Source organism: Equus asinus, chromosome 4 (assembly GCF_041296235.1).
Source record: "Equus asinus isolate D_3611 breed Donkey chromosome 4, EquAss-T2T_v2, whole genome shotgun sequence".
In the NCBI taxonomy this organism is placed as follows: domain Eukaryota; kingdom Metazoa; phylum Chordata; class Mammalia; order Perissodactyla; family Equidae; genus Equus; species Equus asinus.
In genome coordinates this window covers 111,033,973-111,057,058 of record NC_091793.1, presented here as the reverse complement: position 1 = coordinate 111,057,058, position 23,086 = coordinate 111,033,973, and the positions used below count along the sequence as shown (strand labels likewise).

General features: G+C 37.2%; 1 protein-coding gene across 2 annotated transcripts in view; it reads left to right on the top strand.

The window, feature by feature from the left end:
* SLC25A12 (solute carrier family 25 member 12) overlaps nucleotides 1–23,086 on the top strand; it is a 94,175-nt gene that overhangs the window by 5,755 nt on the left and 65,334 nt on the right. For both annotated transcript variants that reach the window (XM_014846586.3, XM_070508099.1), the window contains exon 3: nucleotides 12,663–12,805. In XM_014846586.3, the coding sequence (XP_014702072.1) occupies nucleotides 12,663–12,805 (143 nt within the window). The remainder of the gene's footprint in view (nucleotides 1–12,662; nucleotides 12,806–23,086) is intronic.

The following is a 23,086-nucleotide window of genomic DNA, read 5'->3' as shown; positions in this document are numbered from 1 at the left end:
GTGCTTTGTGGCAAAGTAGGTTTATCGAAAACTGTTTTAAGTGAATGATTTTTCAAGATCTCTTTTTTTAGTTGATAGACTTTCTGTTGTTCTTTTATCAATGTATTGTATATAAAAGCAACACATATTGAGACTGTACTTGCCATTATATATGCTAGACCAAAAATGTACTGCAATGTAGAACTCAAGTATTATTTTGATCTTGTTCTTTTTCTCATTATCATCAATGTAACAGTGAAGATCGTATCCCATATCAAATTATGAAACTACATTTTTTTCCTATGTTGTTTATTTTGGATTAGAGAATAGTGGAAGAAGATGCTGCTAATATAAAGCAAAGAGTGATTATTTTTAATTCAAACTTTAATTTTAATTAATTTAATATTAATTTTAATGGAAAGAAATGTCATTTTATTTATTTATTTATTTATTTGAGGAAGATTAGCTCTGAGCTAACTGCTGCCAATCCTCCTCTTTTTGCTGAGGAAGACTGGCCCTGAGCTAACATCCATGCCCGTCTTCCTCTACTTTATCTGTGGGACGCCTGCCACAGCATGGCTTGCCAAGTGGTGCCATGTCCGTACCCAGGATCTGAACCGGAGAACCCCAGGCCGCCAAAGTGGAACATGCACACTTAACCACTGCGCCACTGGGCCGGCCCCCCAATGTCCTTTTATTCAATAAATATTTGTTTACATTTTATGTATTTATTTACTTTTGGTAGTAACCTGAGCCTGAGAAGGGAATTAGGCAGGGCTTTTGGCAGGAGACCCTTCCACTTTGTTGGTGTATGCGTTAGGGCTGTGTTTTCAAAAGCATTGAATGTGTGCTACAATATTAAGGTTATAATAAGATTATCAAGTATTAAAGAATGATAACATCTGCTGAGACTGAAGGTGGAGTAAAAAGGTGCTCTCATACGGTATTTGTGGAAACAGAGACTCTTGGGAAAGCAGTCTGGCAGTGATTTAAAATAAAAAGGAGATACTGTTTGAACAAACAGTTCCACCTTGGGGATATTTATTCCAGAGAAATAAAAACACTCACAAGAATATTTATGTACAGGGTTGTTAGTGCAGCACTCAGTTGTTCCTCAAAAAAACCCCAAAATAAATGTAGTCAAAGGGGAGTGGTAGAAAAATTATGGAATAACCATACCATGAAAAATTATGTAGATACTAAAAAGAATGAGTTAGGCCTATTCCAGTTAATTCAGAGGGATTTCTAATGTACCCTTAGTGAGAAAAGAAAGATGTCAAGAAGTGTATGTAGCATGATTCTAGTTTTCTAAAAGTCATTTCATATATGTTGTATGTATATTTATACATATTTATGTTTGTGTGACTTAAGGGGCATTGAGAAAGGTATGGAAGGATAGATACTAGATTGTTAACTTGGTTGGGAGAAGAATTAGGAGAAAATAAAAGCAAATAAATTCAATGTGTATGTATTAAATTTTGAGCAAGTTAGTAATTTAGCAGTTCAGAACCTGAAGTTAAAAGAGGCCTTTCCAGCATAAATTGGATTGAGTAAACTCAATATGAGACACAAAAGGGAATCTATAGTTTTCTTAGCCACACTGATTAAGGGTTTTCACCAGTTCAGAATATAGGAATTGAAGATGATAACCTTTATCTTTAAGTTTTATAAAGTATTTGCCATAAACTATATAAAGTTCTCATTTAAAAAAACTATAGGCATTAAAAGTGTTAGGCATTCGGGCACACTAGCATCATAGTGAGACTTTATCCTTGAATCAACTAGAGTAATTGAAACAATGAGAAAATTACTGTTATTAAATGCCATGTTATGTTCTAGTACCAATCAATACATTTTTAATTTCCTCCTATGTGCCAGGCTAGGTGTTGAGCTAGGTTCTGCCTTTACAGGGATAAGATAGAGAAGGGAGTTCAGTGAAGGTAGGACCTCATATTCTACGCAGGGGTGAGACAGTAAGAAAGCCCACACGTTAAAAAAAAAAAAAAAGCAACTGCAGATTGTGATCAGTCCAATAAGGAAATAAACAGAATGATGGAAAAGGCCATCATTTTTCAAAAGGGTGTTCAGTGAAGGTCCCTGAGGAGATCATATTAGAGCTGAGAACTAAAAGGTAGGTAGAGAGAATTCCAAACAGCGAGCTTACATGTGTAAAGGCCTCAGTGTGAATAAAGGTTTGGTCTGGTCGACAACAGGAGGAGGCCGGTGTGCCTGAAGCACCAGTGAGCAAGGGGATGAATGGCTGGTCAGAGATGAGACTCAAGTAGCCACTTGGAGCAGGGCCTTATTTGTAGGAGTTGGAGAAGAGTTTGGATTTTTTTTAAGAGCGGCATGGATACCACTGCGGGTCTTTCACCTTGGAAGTGAAATGATTCAGTTTCTATTTTAAATAGATCATATTGAAGCGTAAACTTTCTTACACATTCCTGTGCTTTCTCATGGATGATTGCTTTGACTAGACTGCTTCTTCCAATTTGGTTCCCTCCTGTTCTTAGGGTTCTTAGAATATCTTGAGCTGGGCCTCAGTTGACTCCTTTTCACTCAGGAGGCAGTAGAGTGTAGCTGGAGCCTACGTGGGCTTTGTAGTCTAAGCCAGATTTGAATCCTTATTTGATCCCTTTTTGCTGTGTGACTTTAGGTGTTTACGTTACTTTTGGAGGCTGTTTCCTCGTCTGGGATAACGACATCTAGCACATAGGGATGTTACAAAGATTGAATGAGGTAATATGTAAATGGTGCCTGACACATGGAGAACCGAATAAAGCTTAGTTCCTTGTCCCCTCTTTTTCTTCTAAGATGAGATGAGGACTTTTCTTTCCTGAATAGTATCTGAGTCCCTTGTCTTCCCCAAGTAGCTGTGCTGGACCTATAAAGTGACTAAGATGTTAATTTGTGTTTATGATTATGTACATGTAATCAGTTAATTACTCACATTCTTGAGACATACATGTGAAGATCTTTACAAATCTCCACTTTCAGAAATACCACCAAAGAGGTAATATCTCTCAAGTCTGTAGTTTCTGAGAAGAGGTATAGCCGTGGTCTAAGACTGTGGAAGATATGTACAGAGTTTTTTTTAAACCTTTAATTACTCAGTCTGGACCAGAGAAGAAATAATAGTCCAAGCATAGGCTCCGAAGTACCTAGAGACAGACCTGAAAGAGAGTATAATTCATTCTTTATGCATGTAACATTTTTTTTGCTGAAGAAGATTAGCCCTGAGCTAACATCTGTGCCAGTCTTCCTCCACTTTATATGTGAGTCACTTCCACAGCATGGCTGACAAGTGGTGTAGGTCCGTGCCTGGGATCTGAACCTGTGAACCTGTGCTGCCAAAGTGGAACACACCAAACCCAACCACTACACCACAGGGCCACCCATGTGTAACTTTTCTTTAATCATCATCTTCCTGTTCTGTCCAGGTCTCTTACTTAGTACTGCTGAAATTCCTGAAGCATCATTCACTGAAACCAGTGCCATGGCCAGTATTGGGTTTCTCAAACTGTGCTATATTGCTTACTTACCAAGTCACTGTTATGTCTCAAGCACTGTTCTAAGTGTTTTATACAAATCATCATATTTAATCCTCAGAACAACTCTATAAGATAGGTACCATTAGTATTCTCTTTTTATAAATGAGGAAATTAAACCCCAGAAAGATCGAGTAACTTTCTAAAAATTATACAGTAAATGGAGGAGACTATATATTTTAAGTGAATTGCCTTTTTCACTTAATATTGTTTGGCGCTACAGGGATGTTAGTACATATAGAATCATCTCATTATTTTTCTGCAGCCTTTTAAAAAACTTTTTTTATTATGGAAAATTTTAAACATATATAAATTTAGAGAAAACAGTATAATGAATTGCCATAAACCCATCACTCAACTTCACCATTGTGGCTAATCTTACTTCATCTGTATTTCAGCTGCATTAGATTATTTTGTTTTTGTTTTTGTTTTTTTTTTTTGCATTATTATTATTATTATTATTATTTTTTAAAGATTTTATTTTTTCCTTTTTCTCCCCAAAGCCCCCCGGTACATAGTTGTGTATTCTTCGTTGTGGGTTCCTCTAGTTGTGGCATGTGGGACGCTGCCTCAGCGTGGTCTGACGAGCAGTGCCATGTCCGCGTCCAGGATTCGAACCGACGAAACACTGGGCTGCCTGCAGCGGAGCGCGCGAACTTAACCACTCGGCCACGGGGCCAGCCCCTGCATTAGATTATTTTGAAGCAATTCCCAGACATCATATCACTGCATCTATAAATATATCAGTATGTATCTCTAAAAGATGATGACTGAAAAGCCAACCAAACAAACCACAATGTGATTATCACACCTAAAGATATTCCTTCATATCATAGATTTCCATTTAGTGTTGAAATTTCCCTGATTGTTTCGTATTTTTTTGTTGCTTTATTAAAATCAGGATCCAAGCCAGATTCATACATTACATGTGGTAGAGCTGTCTCTTAAATCTTTTAATATTTTCCCCTCCCTACCAGGATAAAGGTCCTCCTTTCTGTATGGCAAAAATCTTGGTATGTAATCAAGGCTTACCAACATTTAAGCATTGCATCCCCCTAGGAGCTGCACCTTGACTGTCAAAGATATGATTTGCCCAGGCTTAATAAGTATATATACTCCTTGTATGTTCCCATGGTTACTTAGACCAAGAGATTGAAGTATTTAAGAACAACGCAAATTAATCATTCAACTTAATCTTCCCTGGGAAGCATTCTAGTTCCAGTTATTGAGTACTTTGGGGGTCATCATTTTATTTCCAAGGTTTTTGGCCATTTTGAGGGGGAAATTGTTTTGGTAGGCCTAGTTTATTATGGTAGCTTCACTTGATTTCAGTGATTAACAAGGGTGTTGTACCCCCTCACTTTGTTAGGAATTGCATTATTTAGTAGCTGATAGTAGGATTTGCCAGAATGGAAAGTAAAAATACTTATGTTAAGGCAAAAAGAGAAATAAGCACACAGTGTTTCATGGAAGAAGTCTGAATGAGAAAAGCAAACTTCTGGAGAATTTTCTTTGCAAAATTAAATAGAAGGTTTTGTTTCTAGTGTATGTGAAATATGCAGCTGAAAGTGGTAATTAAAATTTGATGCCTAAAACTGCCTTTCCTAATGCATGCGCAGTTGATTTTAGTAAATATCAAAAATTTTGTATCACTAATTAAAATCTGTTTTAAAAAATTAATGTCGCTCAATAAAGTTAAAATTAATGTGGCTATATGTGCTAAAAATTATTTTTTCTCATTAAAATATTATTATGATAGATGAATTCCACATGGCGCTGTTGTAACAGGGTTTGTGTGTCCGGGTTATTATGGTCTTTCCTCGTTATGCAGAGTGCTTGTGTAGTGAAAGGGCAGGCATTCCTGACTAAATTTGGCTTCCATTAGGAGTAAGAGCAGTCATAGTGAAGGACAGCAAGAAGATTAGCTTCATATGCCCAGCTCTTGCGTTGGTCATGTCTTCTTTCATTGTTCATGTAATTAATTTTTCTATATAGGAAATGCTATGTGTTATCTATAGTTATGAAACTTCATGACATTCTCATTTGAGAATTACTGAAATTGAAAGGACATTAAGATCTGAAAATGTCTGTTCATCTCAGTTGGCACAACATCATGGAGGAACAGTTTGTTTTGACTCATATTACAGCCACATATTGGATAAGCAGAGATGAAGCTGCCTAGACCAGTCAGGACCGACACCCCTGGTAAATCCAAGAACGATGGAAGCCAACCCCAAGGAAATCTTGGTTTGGAGAAAGATGAAGAGTTAGAACAATAACTCCTGCACATTTGGACAAAAGCAGAAAAATTTGATAAGCAAGAAGGGAAACAAACATCCCATGCTTTTCTGTGTCTCTAAGCATTTTAGAACAACTATTTCAATATGCATTCGCTTTACAGTTTGCAAGTATTTTGGTGTTCAAGATCTAATTTTTTCCCTTACAACAAGACTCTATCTTTCTGTAACCTCCTGTTAGAGAAGAGGCTCAGAGAAGCTAAGGCTAAGTTAAGGCTCGGGAAATCTCAACTAGTTAATGGCACAGGGGGTTAGAACCCGTTTTCTGACCCTGGTTTCGGTGTCCATTTCACCATCATCTCTGAGCTATGTTTGAGGGCAGGACCTACGTTTTTTTGATCTCTGTATCTCTAGTACCAGGCAAAGTGCCCAGCACACAGTTGGTGCTTAATAACTGTTTTTAAATGAAAGCAAAATAACCTGAAAGATTTGATTTCAGCAGATTTTTGGCTTAAAAAGTAGTGCTTCTTTGACAGATAAAAACTAGACAATTGATGGTGAACATGATATAGTCTGTACAAAAACTGATATATAATAAGGTACACCTAAAATTTACACAATTTTATAAGCCAATATGACATCAATAAAATAATTTTAAAAAAAGTAGTGCTTCTAGATACATTACCTTGGTCTTGGTGTGCATACTTAACAAGAAAATTCTTGATCTTGATGTACTGTATAATTTTTAAAAAGTAACCAGCTTTTTAGTCATAGCAAATCAGAATTTTTCCTTTATAATCTCTGGAAAATCTTTTAGAAATACAAAACATCAAAGGATCTGTTTTTGAACTTAAACCATTTAAACAGGTAATTCATATCATTCAAACTATTTGGGTTTTTTACTTATTAGTGTCATTGAAGTTTAAGTTAACTTTTTTTCCCCTTACTCAATGGAAATTTAGGGTTGCAGGTAAACTCTTTGTAAAGTCTACTTTATAGTTAACCTGTGATATAGGTTGCATGCATTCTAAAGGTCACGTAAGGTTATATTTGGTAAATTGCAAAGGAATTACTACTATCTAGTTTACTCCAGTCAAGTGAGGCCTTGGAATGTTCATCTCTTGGCTGGATAGGCAAAACGTTTCTAAACAACGTGTTCTCATTGGGAGCTAGAGGTGGTTCAGTGTAAGTACAATATATATCTGTATATGAAACCCTACATCTTTTATGGGTAATAATTTTAATTAAATGTATAAAGAGTCTGATCTTTCATTAGGATCCATTTTATTTCTCGAGCTTCAAAATGTCAAGGCTTTTTCAAGCACATGTGAACTATACTCAATGTAAATTTAAATAGTTCTGGAAATGTCAAAGCTATGTGCACTTTTACATTCAAATAGTTGAGTTGGGTTTGGAAAAATTTAATCAAGAAAATAGACTGCCCATTTTTGTTCAGCTAGTGTCGGCTATTTCTTGTCTATGTCTTTCACGTGTCCTTGACTTCTTGCCCAAGAGGGATTTACAACTGCCTAAGAGACATCTTTGAAATGGCAAATGGTTAACTCTTAATCATCTTAACATCTTAATCGCTTTTCTTAAAGTTATTTGGAGTATGGATATAGTATTTGGTTAATTTCTTTCAAAGTCATTTTAGTTCACCCTTTGAAATGATAGTAACAAAATGGAAATGATATTATGAAACTACTAAGTTACTTGAGATATTAAATTTTTAGCATCAGTGTTAGCCTGGGAGGCTCAAAACTTTGTTTTAAATGCCTTTTATCATTTTTAATGTAAACACATGTCATTTTAATTAGAAATAGAAGGTCTCAATAAGACCACTTAACCTTTTCTTATTTCTAGCCTTATGTGTTTCTGTGGGCCACGTTGACTTTTTTGTGTGTGTCTACAACATTATTATCCAGTCAATTAAAATAAGCATTAAAAGTAATGAAGTTGTTTAAAATAAATGGGTCATTCGTATTTTAAACAATACTTTTGGTTTAAATACATCACCTGTTTTTGAGGTACCTGCTTTTCTTTGTTAACATAATATCTAAAATGTTTCAGCATCTTGACTGACTGTGGTAGATTCTAGTTTCAGTGCTAAACTCCCTCCTCTGTTCTGTCTGTTCAGGCAACAGGCTCACTGACATTGCCAAGTAATTGTCTCTAATTCAATGAGTTAATTAGTTAACTGTCTCCTGCAGAAGTCAAGTACTGACTCCTTGTGGATGAGAAGACTTGTGTTTTTTTCCTCTGAGCTATACACTTTATCTTTCAGTTAAAATCAAGTTAAAATAGACTAGGAGAGTTGGGGAAAACACTAGCAAAATACCTCGGGGTAAGTGATTCTCTGGCATTATTTATAATCCCAGATACTGGCAGACTCTGTTCCAGTACATGTCAACAAAAGCATTTCTTTCTTGTTTTTCTTGTTGGCTGCTGTGTCCTTGCTGGTTTGTGCTGAGGCCGCTCTATTTCCTAATAGTTTTAAAGGCAAGAATATTGTAAAATCCTGGTAATTCAGCTTATACTGTCAGTGTGTGTATTCTGTGTGTGTAATGGTAGTCTTGGCAATCAAATTCAGGTGTTAGTATTAGATATTAGACACCTGTGTGGCAAGAAGAACTGGACAATTAGTTGCCAAATTTTGTCAGTACTAACTCTGACATGTTTTCATATTTGCTGTCTTTTGAAAATTGACATCTGCTAATTAAAGAAAGCAAGCAACACAATTGTGAAGAGAGAGAACAAGGATCACCATAACCCATATCTTGTATTTTCTTATTTTATATTTAGTTCTTCCTTCTTTTAAATTTTTTGTAGGAGTCAGGCCCAGGATTCTTTGACAAAGGATATGAGCATTTTTATGGTTTTTTATATATGTGCATATGTACATATATATATTGCTAAATCGCTTTTCAAAAGGACTGAATTTGAAAAAGCAGGATATCCAGAATGATGTAAATAATATGTTATCATTTGTGTAAAAAAGAGAAATAGATAAGCCATTATTTTTTTCTTTTCACTTCCACTGCCTTGGTTCAGGTCTCAGCCTCTTTCACCTGGGTCTTTGCGGTAGCCGCTGCTTAGTCTCCCTGCCCCCAGTCAGTTTCTCTGTTCTCCAATCCATCTTTCACGTTGCCACCAGAGAGACTAGAGGTCAGATCATGCCTCTCTCTTCCCCTAAAATTTTTAGTGGTATCCCATGGACCACAGAGTAAAGTTCAGACTATTCAGTTTAGCGTTCAAAGTCTTCCACCATCTGGTCTCAAACTGCGTTTTCAGTTTCACCTTCTACATATCTTTGTATACTCTCTCTTTATTACCACGTCTCTCTCCAACCAACCCTCCCACGCCCCTAAAAATAAAAAAAATTATTTTTAAATTTCTATATTTGTTACCTTTTTTTTTTTTTTAAGGCTGAAATAGCCTTTTTCTCCATTTGTAGTTGAAATTGAATTTTAGTTTCAAGGCCTATTCTGAAGTTTCTCCTTCCTCCTGCCAACCCCATCTCACCTGTCCTCAGACTGAACCACTCCTTTTTGGTTCCCATGGTACATTTCTCATACTATTGTTTGGCACTCGTATTCTGGTTAGTGGTTGACTTGTCAGTCGGCTTAAATTCTATTTTTAGACTTCCTTGTGGTGATTCCTCTTTCTAATTGCAGTAGTCTCCCTGACATTTTACCTTCCCCACTCCTGCCTGTCCTTGACTGGTGGTTTTCTGATTTTGGTAAACCATGTCCAACTATATCATATGTTGAAGAATGAGGAGGGGAAGAAGCAATTGTCATGAATTGGGAGAGTCCGCTCACTATTAGTATCAATACCATACAGTTTGTTTTTTCTTTGTCCTATGTTTGCATACCTATTGTTTTGAAACATCAAAGATTATTTAGTCATTTTATGGATGTGTGATAGATCTAGAGGCCTGGCAGGAGAATGGAGTTGTTGAACAACTCACAAAAAGTTAGTGGTAGAGCCAGGATTTAGACCCAGGACCCTATCTATCAGGAATGACTTTTCTAGCATGTAGTGAGAACCTGACTTTATTTTGGGGTGATATTTGTTAGGTGCTTTTGGGAGCATCAGCTAGTAAGGGTGATATGGCATTGGCTGTAATAGCCTCTGTGGTGTTTTTCAGAATACGACAAAGGAAACATTTTTGCCTTAATTCTCTCCTTGTTGAAAGAGCTGGTGGCTTGGTTTAGTCAGATTCACAAATGAGGACATGAAATGCTTAATCAGAGAGCAAATCAACAGTCTTTTGATCTGATCCTTCCTATCCCTGTCTTGTTTTCCAGAAGCAACCATTTGTAACTTTTTTTTTTAAAGATTTTATTTTTCCATTTTCTCCCTAAATCCCCCCAGTACATAGTTGTATATTTTAGTTGTGGTCCTTCTAGTTGTGGCATGTGGGATGCCACCTCAGCATGGCCTGATGAGCGGTGCCATGTCCGTGTCCAGGATCCGAACCGGCAAAACCCTGGGCTGCCGACGCTGAGCACATGAACTTAACCACTCGGGCACGGGGCCGGCCCCTTTGACTCTTTTAGCTATTTTTTTTTGGTTTTTCCCTTCATATTTCTATACTGCTATTGCTAGACATTATTGACTTTCTATTACAGTAGTTGAGAGCTTAGCTTCCCAATACTACTTTCTGCCCCATTCTTCTCCCTCCATTCCTCTCAGTATATTTATAATTGTTATTAAATTAATATTTAGAATCTACATTATGACTGTAATGTCTATTTTGAGCCATCATGTATTATAATAATATTTCCTATTTTTTACAACAAAAGTACTATTTCATGGAGTTAAAAATGACCCTTTTATTTACTTAGTGATTTGTATACCTATTACCAGTTCATTAATTTAACAAATATTTACTGAGTGCCTACTGTGTGCCAGGCGTTATGCTAGGTGTTTGGGCTACACCAGTGCACAAACTAGACAGAGATTCCTTCCTTTGTGACACTTATATTCTAGTTGGGAGATAGACAGTGAACATAATAAAGAAGTAAAATATAGTGTGTTAGAAGGTGATAGGTGCCAAGGGGAAGACAAGCAGAGCAATGTAAGAGGATTGGGAATACAGATACAGGCATGAGTTGTAAAACTAAATAGGATGATAAGACTAGGACTCATTGATGAGGTGACAATCTCATCCATCTCATTTAAATCTTGAGCAAAGATTTAAATTCCTCCCAGTGTTCTTTTCTGTGTAGCCAAATGCCTTGGATACTCCTGCATTCCATTCTCCCCAGTGGCTTTCGTTCTTAGAGCCCTCCATCTGCCCCGAGGATGAGGTGCTCTAGAGCCCGAGGCACATTTATTGTCCTGGGATTTCCTTTGGCCACTTTCCTGGGTTGGATCATCTGTTTCCTGGATCCCACATCTTCCTTTTACTTGGTATTCACGTCCTCTTTTTGATGGGTCAAATTCTCCTATAACTTCCTGAGAAAGGGTACATGAAGGGAGAGAAAAGTATTGAGAACATGGATACCTCAAAGTGCTTTTAACCCACCCTTACAATTGATTGAAAGTTTGGCTCAGTTTAGAATTCTAGGTTGGAAATCATTTCTCTTAGCATTTTCAAGGCCTTACCGATTGTCTTCAAGCTGCCAATGTTTCTCTTGAGGAACAGCCAGTGATTCGTAATTCTCTATATGTGACCTGTTTTTTCTCTTTGAAAACTTTTACGATTTTCTTTTTAGTCTGATGTTCTGTAATTTTATGATTATGGGCCAGGCCCTGTTGTGGGTCTTTGTTTTGTTTGTTTTGATTTATTGTGCTTGGCACTTGTAAGCCCTTGTATTCTTCAGTTCTGGGAAATTTTCTGATATTACTACTTTGATAGTTGGCTGAAGTAGCTAAATTGATCAGCTCCAACCCAGAGAGGGGGGCTCTGGTTGTTCATGTTTGGTCATGCCATAGTACATAAAACTGTTAAAATAATGAGGCATTTATTTGATAGGCAGGTATTATTATTATTTTATTTAAAAAAATGATCAACATAAAAGGCAGAATATTTTTGATTCTTTTTTCCAGCTACTGGAACTTAGAATGATTACCTACGACAGAAATTCTTGTTTATATGCTTTTCTCATTCATTTCCCTTTTAAGATTTGGCAGGATATGTTCCTCCCCCCACCCCCCTCCCCGACTCTTGTAGGCGGGAAGCCTCTGGGAGTCTATGGATGTTATCTTCTCACTTTCAGGTCATGGTCACTTTGGCTACTCTTTCACCTTTCTTCATCTTTCTCATATTTCTTCTCTTACATATATATAATAATATATATAGTGTACTATATATACACATCTTACATTATAAGTGATATATATAAAATATATATATTTGAGATAAAAGTCACATAACAAAATTCACCATGTTAACCATCTTAAAGTATACCATTCAGTGTTGTTTAGTATATTTACAATATTGTGCAACCATCACCACTATCTAATTCCAGAACATTTTCATCACCCTGAAAGAGAAATCCCATACATGTTTAGGCAGTTACTCTCCTTTCCCCGCTCCTCCCACCTCCTGGCAACTACTCTTCAACTTTTTATTCCTATGGATTTTCCCATTGTGGACATTTCATGTAAATGGGGTCATACAATATGTGGCCTTTTGTGTCTGGCCTCTTTACTTAGAATGTTTTCAAGGTCCATCCATGTTGTAGCATGTATCAGTACTTTACCAATGTTATTAAATCAGACTCTGGTTGTATATTTTTTCACTCTCTAGAGAAAAATTCTGCATTTATTATCCTTATTTTGATTTTGATAATGGCCTTTAGTTTACCTTTTCACAAAACATTTGTTGGCTACAAAATGATACTGAATAATTTAATTTTTAAGTATACATTATTTGTTTATTTTTTAGTATGCCAGTACTGAGGTTGATGGAGAACATTACATGACCCCGGAAGACTTTGTCCAGCGCTATCTTGGACTGTATAATGATCCAAATAGCAATCCGAAGATTGTGCAGCTCTTAGCAGGAGTAGCCGATCAAACCAAGGATGGGTAAGAACATTTATACATTTTTTAAAAATTAATGTTCTGCAATATCTTATTAAAAAATAAGTCAACTTTCTAAGTTTACCTATGACCATCTGGAATTTTAATATTAGTAAACCATATCTTTTCTTAGAAGTTTATAAAACCAGTGTTATTTACTGCCATTATCAAATATACTAGTATTTCTTTCTTTAAAAAAAAATTACGTGTGAAAAACTGTATTTTTATATTGAGTAATCTGAGCAAAATGAATTTCAGATAACTAAGTGTATTTTCAGAACAACTAAGTGTATTTCTTTCATTCTTTCATCTGTTCAATAAATATTGAGTACCTATTATGTTTTAGGCACTGTTCTAAGTGATAGAATTACATCAGTGAATAAACTATGTAAAAACACTAAACAAAATTTAAAAGTAAATGATAACATGTTTTGAGGTTACAAGTGCTATGAGGAAAAATAAATCAGGGAAGAATTTAGAGAGTGGCATTTGTTCATTTATCTGTCTACTCATTTATTTGACAAGCATTTATTGAACAACCACCATGTGCCAGGCACGGTTGGACCTTAGAAATAGAAGCATAAATAAAATGAGGTTCCTGGTCTTAAGAAGAAGCTCATGGCCTAGTGAGGAAGAGGTTGAGGAAACAAAGAGACAAAAAGTAATACTCCGGGAATGAGGTGCTATAATAGAAGTATAGGAAAGGTACAAAGGACACCCAAGAAAGCATGGTTAACTGCTTTGGGTGGTCAGGACACCATGATGAAGAGGTGATGCTTGAATGAAATCTGGTAAGACGAATAGGTGCTTGCTGTTGGTTGGACAGTAGGGAGGAGAATTCCAGGAAAGGGAATAGCTGTGGCATGGAACATCATGGGCTGTGTGTGTGTGTCTGTGTGTGTGTGTTTTGGGGAGTGACAGTGGGGAGGTTGTGTTACGAGTACTTTGGCGTAGCTGTAGTGTTGCTTTGTTGTTGGAGTTGTGGTTGAAGTAGAGCTGGGGACCTTGTGTGCTAGGTTTTGACTGTCGTCCTGGAGCTTCCTGACTCTCAGTCTTGAAGGTATTTTTAGCCTGGCGTTATATGGGTGTGTGCAGCTACAGAAATAACAAAGTGCATCTTACTAGAGTGTCAGTTTACTCAAATCAAGCGGGAAACCACAACATTTTTATATTAAAATCAAATATGACCATGTTATGGAGCGAACAGAATATTTGTATGAATTATAAAGAAAGTTTTGACTGGTTTTGTGAGTTCCGAGCTACGTCCCCAGGCCTGCAAGGGTCTTGGTTCTTTCTCCTACCTGTAGAGGTGTTTGTGTGAAAAACTTTGAAAAAATGGGCAATGTGGAATCTTTAAAAGTTATTTCATTACCACAAATATGATCAGATTTTAGAAAAATGATAGGTTGGAGTAGGACAAGAGTTGTATGCATTGAAATCCGTTTAGGAGGCTGTGATAAAGTAGAAATGTTGGTATCTAAGTTCTTCTTTGAGTCCAGGGTTAGTATTGTATAAATTTATTCTCCCACAGAATCTAGCACAGTGTGTGAAATTTACTATGACTATTTTGTATCTTGGAAAGATTTTATATAATTTGTCAATGGCAGATGTTGGGGAACTTGTATACATTTTGTGTCTAGTCTCTAAGTGAAATCAGCTGTGATTAGACAGTAAGGCATATGAAAACTAGCTATATTTAATCAGAATTTCTTCTAAATTATTAAAGGTAACATATGTATTTAGCTCTTTTAGAAACTATCAGAGGGGCAGTGGGGAGGGAGGAGGGTGAAAGGGGTGATGAGGCAGATGTGTATGGTGATCTATGGTAATTAGCCTTTGGATGATGAACATGAGAAAATCTACACAGAAATTGAAATATAATGATGTACACCTGAAATTTATATAATCTTATAAACCAGTGTTACCTCAATTAAAAAGGTAAACACATAATTTAAAATAATAAAATAAAATAAAATAATTAAATCCAGACTGACAGAAGTTTGATGTCATTTAATTTCCAAACAATAAATTTGATATTCATTAAAAAAAAAAGAAAAACTATCAGAGTGTTTGTTGTTATTAAATTGATCTGAGACCTGCTTTCAGGGTATCCATATCTTTTTAGATGCTTCCTTTTGTGACCATCTGCTCAGGTCCATCTCAGTAGTGTGTCTTTTTTGAAGCTTTATGTGGTTCTCCCAGACTCAGTTGTCTTGCTAAAGAGTGGTCAAGTGGAATCAAGGGTTTAAGTTGCCAGAGGAGAATAAATCAAAAATGAGTTTTTTAAAAGGTAAATCTTCTATTTCAAATTTTAAAAACTTTTTAAACTTCCCTTTTTTTTCACTCTCTTTGGAATTAGTCAGATTAGGATTGGGTAGGAAATCTGATTCATAGAGTTAGGTCATAAAAATTATAAATGAGTTTATGAGATATAGATTATTTTCAAAAGCAGAGAAAGGTGGAATTTTCTAGAAACACCAGAATTCCTTTTTTTTTTTTTGAGGAAGATTAGCCCTGAGCTAACATCTGCTGCCAATCCTCCTCTTTTTGCTGAGGAAGACTGGCCCTGAGCTAACATCTGTGCCCATCTTCCTCTACTTTCTATGTGGGACGCCTACCACAGCATGGCTTGCCAAGTGGTGCCATGTCCGCACCCAGGATCCAAACTGGCGAACCCTGGGCCACCAAAGAGGAATGTGCACACTTAATCGCTGTGCCAGTGGGCTGGCCCCAACACCGCAATTCCTAATCTGTTCATAGATGGTCTTCAGAGGTTCCTGAATTTGCTGAAATATAATGCAAAATGAATGGATTTGTATCTGAATTTTTCTAGGGAGAAATCCCAGGTTTTCAAAAGGGCCTATGACTTCAAAAAGGATTAAGTATCATTGTCAAAGTTTCTTTAATATTTAAAAAAAATTTTTTTTATTGAGGTGACATTCGTTTATAATGTTATATAAATTTCAGGTGTACATCATTATATTTTGACTTCTGTAGATTGTATCGTGTTCACCACCACAAGTGTAGTTGGTATCTGTCACCATATGCATGTGCCCTTTACCCCTTTCAACCTCCCCCTGCCCATTTTCCCTCTGGTCACCACCAATCTGTTCTCTATGTGTTTGTTTGTTTATCTTTCACATATGAGTGAAGTCATACAGTAATTGTCTTTCTCCGTCTGACTTATTTTGCTTAGCATAATACCCTCAGGATCCATCCATGTTGTCACAAATGGCTTGGTTTTGTCTTGTTTTTATGGCTTAGTAGTATTCCTTTGTGTGTGTGTGTGTATGTGTATATATATATATATATATCTTCTTTATCCATGTGTATATACATCTTCTTTATCCATTCATCCATTGATGAGTACTTGAGTTGCTTCCAAATCTTGTCTATTGTCAATAATGCTTAAATGAACATAGGGGTGCATGTATCTTTTTGAACTGGTGATTTTTGTGTTCTTTGGATAAATACCCAGAAGTGGAATAGTTAATCATATGGTAGTTCTATTTTTAGTTTTTTGAGGAATCTACATGCTGTTTTCCATAGCGGCTGCACCAGTTTACATTCCCATCAGCAGTGTACGAAGGTTCCTTTTTCTCCACATCCTCTCCAACACTTGATATTTATTATCTTTTGATAATAGCCATTCTGACAGGTGTGAAATAATATCTTGTTGTAGTTTTGATTTGCATTTCCCTAATAATTAGTGGCGTTGAAATCTTTTCGTGTGCCTGTTGGCCATCTGTATATCTTGTTTGAAAAAATGTCTGTTCATATCCTCTGCCCATTTTTTGATCTACTTGTTTGCTTTTGTGTTGAGTGGTATGAGTTCTTTATATATTTTGGATGTTAACCCCTTATCAGATTCATGATTTGCAAATGCTTTCTCCCAATTGGTAGATTGTCTTTTCATTTTGTTGGTGGTTTCCTTTGCTGTGCAGAAGCTTTTTAGTTTGATGTAGTCCCATTTGTTTGCTTGTTCTTTTGTTTCCTTTGCCTGGGGAGACATGATATTCAAAAAGAAACTGCTTAGACTTATGTCAGAGAGTGTACTGCCTGTTTTCTTTTAGGAGTTTTATAGTTTCAGTTCTCACATTCAAGTTTTTAATCCATTTTGAGTTAGTTTTTTGTATAGTGTAAGATAATGGTCTCCTTTCATTCTTTTGCATGTAGCTGTCCAGTTTTCCCAACACCATTTATTGAAGAGACTTTCCTTTCTTCATTGTATGTTCTCGGCTCTTTTGTCAAAAATTAGCTGTCTGTAAATGTGTAGGTTTATTTCTGGGCTGTCAATTCTGTTCCATTGATCTGTGTGCCTGTTTTTCTGCCAGAACCATACTGTTTTGATTACTATAGCTTTGTTGTATATTTTGAAATCAGGGCATGTGATACCTCCAACTTTGTTCTATTATCTCAAGATTGCTTTGGCTATTTGTTCCATGTAAGTTTTAGGATTCTGTGTTCTATTTCTGTGAAAAATGTTGCGATTCTGATTGGGATTGTGTTGAATCTATAGTTTGCTTTTAGGTAATATGGACATTTTGACTATGTTAATTCTTCCAATCCATGAGCATGGGATAGGTTTTCATTTGTTTATGTCTTCCTTGATTTCTTTCAACAGTGTCTTATAGTTCTCACTGCACAGGTATTTCATCTCCTTGGTTAAATTCATTCCTAGATATTTTATTCTTTTGCTCTGATTGTAAGTGGGATTGTATTCTTGATTTCTCTTTCTTCTAGTTCGTTGTTAGTGTATAGAAATGTGACTGATTTTTGTATGTTGATTTTGTATCCTGCAACTTTACCATGTTCATTTATTATTTGTAAAAGTTTTTTGGTGGATTCCTTAGGGTTTTCTGTAGATAAAATCATGTCATCTGCAAATAGTGACAGTTTCTCTTCTTCCTTTCCAATTTGGATCCCTTTTATTTCTTTTTCTTGCCTAATTGCTTTGGCTAGGACTTCTAATACTATGTTAAGTAAGAGTGGTGAAAATGGCATCCTTTTCAGGTTCCTGTTCTTAGAAGGATAGCCATCAGTTTTTCTCCATTGAGAATGACGTCAGCTGTGGGTTTGTCATATATGGCCTTTATTATGCTGAGGTACTTTCCTTTTACACCCATTTTATTCAGTTTTTTTTATCATAAATGGATGCTGTATCTTGTCAAATGTTTTCTCTGCATCTAGTAAGATGATCATGTGATTTTTATTCTTCATTTTGTTAATATGGTGTATCACGTTGATTGATTTGCGGATGTTGAACCATCCCTGCATCCCTGGAATAAACCCCACTTGATCATGGTGTATGATCTTTTTAATGTATTGTTGTATTCGATTGCTAGTATTTTGTTGAGGGTTTTTGCATCGATGTTCGTCAGTGATACTGGCCTCTAATTTTCTTTTTTTGTGTTGTCCTTGTCTAGTTTTGGTATCATTGTACCGTTGGCTTCATAGAATGAGTTAGGAAGCTTCCACTCCTCTTCAATTTTTTAGAAGAGTTTGAGAAGTATAGGTATTAAGTTTTCTTTGAATGTGTGGTAGAATTCACCATGGAAGCTGTCTGGTCCTGGACTTTTATTTTTTGGGAGGTGTTGATTACTGTTTCGATCTCCTTACTGGTGATTGGTCTATTCAAATTCTCTATTTCTTCTGGATTCAGTTCTGGAAGGTTGTATGAGTCTAAGGATTTATCCATTTCTTCTAGATCCTCCAATTTGTTGGCATATAGCTTTTCGTAGTTTTCTCTTATAATCGTTTCTATTTCTGAAGTGTCTGTTGTAATTTCTCTTCTTTTATTTCTGATTTGACTTATTTGTGCCTTCTCTGTTTTTTCTTGGTGAGTCTAGCTAAAGGTTTGTCAATTTCAAAGGAGCAACTCTTAGTTTCATTGATTTTTTTTCTGTTGTTTTTTGAGTCTCTATTTCATTTATTTCTGCTCTGATTTTTATTATTTCCTTCCTTCTACTGATTTTGGGCTTTGTTTGTTCTTCTTTTTCCAGTTCTTTTAGGTGCACTGTTAGATTGTTTATTTGAGATTTTTCCTGTTTGTTGAGGTAAGCCTGTATTGCTATAAACTTCCCTCTTAGAACTGCTTTTGCTGTATTCCATAAATTTTGGCATGTTGTATTTTCATTTTAATTTGTCTCCAGGTATTTTTTGATTCATCCTTTGAGCCAATTGTTGTTCAGTAGCATTTGTTTAATATCCACATATTTGCAACTTTTCTGATTTTCTTTTTCTTTTTTTTTTTTTGAGATTGGCGCCTGATCTAACATCTGTTGCCAATCTTCTTTTTCTTCTTTTTTCTTCTTCTTCTCCCCAAAGCCCCCTGGTACATAGTTGTATATTCTAGTTGTAGGTCCTTCTGGCTCTGCTATGTGGGATGCTGCCTCCCCATGGCTTGATGAGCGGAGCTAGGTCTGTGCCCAGGATCGGAACCAGCGAAACCCTGGGCCACCAAAGTGGAGCACGTGAACTTAACCACTTGACCATGGGCCAGCCCCTCTGATTTTCTTCCTGTAGTTGATTTCTAGTTTCATACCTTTGTGGTCAGAAAATATGCTTGGTATTATTTCAATCTTACATTTATCGAGACTTATTTTGTAGCCTAATATGTGATCTATCCTGGAGAATGTTCCATGTGCATTTGAAAAGCATGCGTATTCTGCAGTTTTTGGATGGAATGTTCTGTATGTATCTACTAAATCCATCTGGTCTCATGTTTCATTTAAGGCCAGCGTTTCCATATTGATCTTCTGTTTGGATGATCTATCCATTGGTATAGGTGGAGTGTTAAAGTCCCCTACTATTATTGTGTTATTGTCTATTTCTCCTTTTATGTCTGTTAATAATTGCTTTATGTATTTAGGTGCTCTTAAGGTGGGTGCATAGATATTTACAAGTGTTATATCCTCTTGTTAGATTGTTCCCTTTATCATTATGGAGTGCCCTTCTTTGTCTCTGGTTATAGTTTTTGTTTTAAAGTCTATTTTGTCTGAGCATTGCTACCCCCGCTTTCTTTTCATTGCTATTTGCATGGAGTATCTTTTTTCCATCCCTTCACTTTCAGCTCGTGAGTGTCTTTAGGTCTGAAATGTCTCTCTTGTATGCAGCATATACATGGGTCTTGTTTTTTTTATCCAATCAGCCGCCCTGCACCTTTTGATTGGAGCACTTAGTCCATTGACATTTAAAGTAGCTATTGATAAGTAGACACTTATTGCCATTTTGTTACTTTTTTTTCTGGGTGTTTTAGTAGTTCTTCTCTGTTCCTTCTCTTGCTCTCTTCCCTGTGGTTTGATGGCTTTCTTTAGTATTATGTTTGGGTTCCTTTCTTAGTTTTTTATGTATTTATTATTGGTTTCTGGTTTGTGATTACCATGAGGTTCATATCTAATAACCTGTGTATATAGCAATCTATATTGATGGTCTCTTTAGTTTGACCTCTTTCTAAAAGCTCTACTCTTTTACTCCCCTCCTCCCACATTTTGTTTGTTTGTTTGAAGATTGGCACCTGTGGTAACATCTGTTGCCAGTCTTTTTCTTTTTTTCTTCTTCTCCCCAAAGCCCCCCGGTACATAGTTGTATGTTCTAGTTGTGAGTGCCTCTGGTTGTGCTATATGGGACGCCACCTCAACATGACCTGATGAGCAGTGCCATGTCCGTATCCAGGATCTGAACCAGTGAAAACCCCGGGCCACCGAAGCAGAGCCTGTGAACCTAACCACTCGGCCATGGGGCTGACCCCCTTATGTTTTTGATATCATGTCTAACCTCTTTTTGTGTGTCTGACTCTTTTACCCTCTTATCATGGAAATAGACAATTTTCATACTTTTGTCTTTTGATCTTATTATCTTCATAGGTGGTTGGTCTGCTACCTTTACTGTATTTTTGCCTTTACTAGTGACTTTATTGCTTTTTTGATAATTTTCTTATTCCTGTTTGTGGTCTTCTCTTTCTTACTTAAATAAGTCCCTGTAGCCTTTCTTTTAAAACTGTTTCTTGGTGATAAACTCCTTTAGTTTTTGCTTGTCTAGGAAACTCTTTCTCTCTCTGTCTGTTCTGAATGATAACCTTGCTGGGTAGAGTATCCTTGGCTGTAGGTTTTTTCCTTTCAGCACTTTAAATATATCATGCCACTTCCTTCTAGCCTGTAAGGTTTCTGCTGAGAAGTGAGCTGATAGCCTTATGGGGTTTGCTTTGTATGCAACTTTTTGCCTTTCTCTTCTGGCTTTTAGGATTCTCTCTTTGTCTTTAATTCTTCACATTTTAATTATGCATTTTGGTGTGGGCCTCTGGGTTATTTGTTTGGTGCTCTCTTTGCTTCCTGTACCTGGATGTCTGTTTCCTTCCTTAGGTTAGGAAAGTTTTCGGCTATTATTTCTTCAAATAGATTCTCTGCCCCTTTGTCTCTCTTTTCTCCTTTTGGGACACCTATAATATGAATGTTAATGCACTTGATGTTGTCCCAGAGGTCCCTGAGACTGTTCTTGTTCTTTTTCATTCTTTTTTCTTTTGTCAGTTCAGCTTCAGTGATTTCTTTTAGTCTTTCGTCTAGCTCACTGATCTGTTCTTCTGTATCATCTAGTCTGCCATTGAGTCCCTCTAGTGAATTTTTCATTTCCTTAGTGTATTCTTCATTTCTGATTGCTTCTTTTATATATTTTCCAACTCTTTGTTGACATTCTCACTGAGTTCATCCATTCTTCTCCCAAGATCAGTGAGCATCCTAATGACTTTTTGTTTGAACTCTTTTTCAGGTGGATGGTTTGTTTCTGTTTTATTTAGTTCTTTTTCTGGGGTTTTGTCCTCTTCCCTTACTTAGAACATATTCCTTTGCCTCCTCATTTTGCCTCTTTCTCTGTGCTTATATCTATGTATTAGGTGAGTCAACTACGTCTCCTGATCTTGGAGAGGTGGCCTTGTGTAAGAGATGACTTATGAGGCTCAGGAGTGTGCTTCTCTCTCATCACCAGTTCTAAATGTTCCAGGAGTGACCCCTGTGTTGGCTACGTGTGTCCTATTGTGGCAGGGTTGCTCTTGCTACAGGTGCCCAGGGAGTCTAAGCTGTCCCCTGTGGCTGGCTGGTTGTAATGCTCAGCTGCATGTGGCTGCTATGGACCCTTCTGTCACTTCATTGGGCGTGGAGAGTCCCAGCACAGTTGGCTACAAGGTCTAATAGCACATTCCTGTTGCAGTTTTTCTGTTAAGTGAGTAGGCCCCCAGTATAACTGATTGCTATATGCAGGGGCTTACAGTTGTTGTAGGCCTCTAGCCTGCAAGGCTCTTGTCAGCTCTCTCAGGATTGCAGCTGAGTGGGGCTGGCCCCAGGTATGGGAGCACCTAATTGTTTCAGGCTTTGGAAGGTGGGGCTTATCCCCTATGTGGCTGTTTAAGAAGCACAAGTCTGCTGCAGCTGACAAGCCCCACTGCCCACAGGGCCACACACACCATCAACACAGTCCTGCTGCTTGCTCACACCCCAACCCCCTGAAGTGGACCCAGTAGCTGCACTGTAGAGACCCCACACATTCCACCAATGCTCCACACACTCCACCTGCTCATTGTGCATGCCCTGCCCTGCAGAGGTGGACCCACTCATCATGCTAAGGATCCAGGCACCCAGCCTATGCAGGCCCACAAGTTGCCTGAGGGCTTGCTGTTGGGTGGGGCTGGTCCCTAGGGAAGGCTGCCTGTCTTGGCTGAGCTGGATTAAATCAGTGTTCTAGTGGGTGGGGCAGACCCTGGGCTAATAGGCCAGGGGAAAAACTCCAATGGCGTCTGCCAGCGTCTGTTTCAGCATGTCTGTTCTAGGTCACATTATTGGCTGCTAACAGTGTCTCAGTCCCTGGAGAGGTCTCACCTCTCATCAAAGTGCACCCAGAACCTATCAGGTGAGTCTCTTTTCACCAAAGGACTGTTCACCTTTCTTTTGGTGATTTTAGGTTGCTTTCTGAAACAGGTGAATTTATGTGTGGGCCCTTTAAGAACCAGCTTTTTCCCCTTATGTTCAATAGCTTTTCTGGGGGTGTTCCCCGTTGTTGTTAGTAGCCAGCAAAGTTAGATATTATGACACTTGTCTCATTGTGCTGGGTCCAAAAGATACCTATAGCGGTAATGTTTCCCTCCTCAGGTCTCCCACTCCTCCAGGGTAGGTTCCCAGCTAGCCATGAAATACTGTGGCTTATGAGGTGACTTTTTTTTCTCTCCAGAAAAGAATGTCTGCCTCTTCCATCTCAGTAAGGACTGTCCCTTGTTGCAGGGGTTCTTTTTAGCTAGTTTTC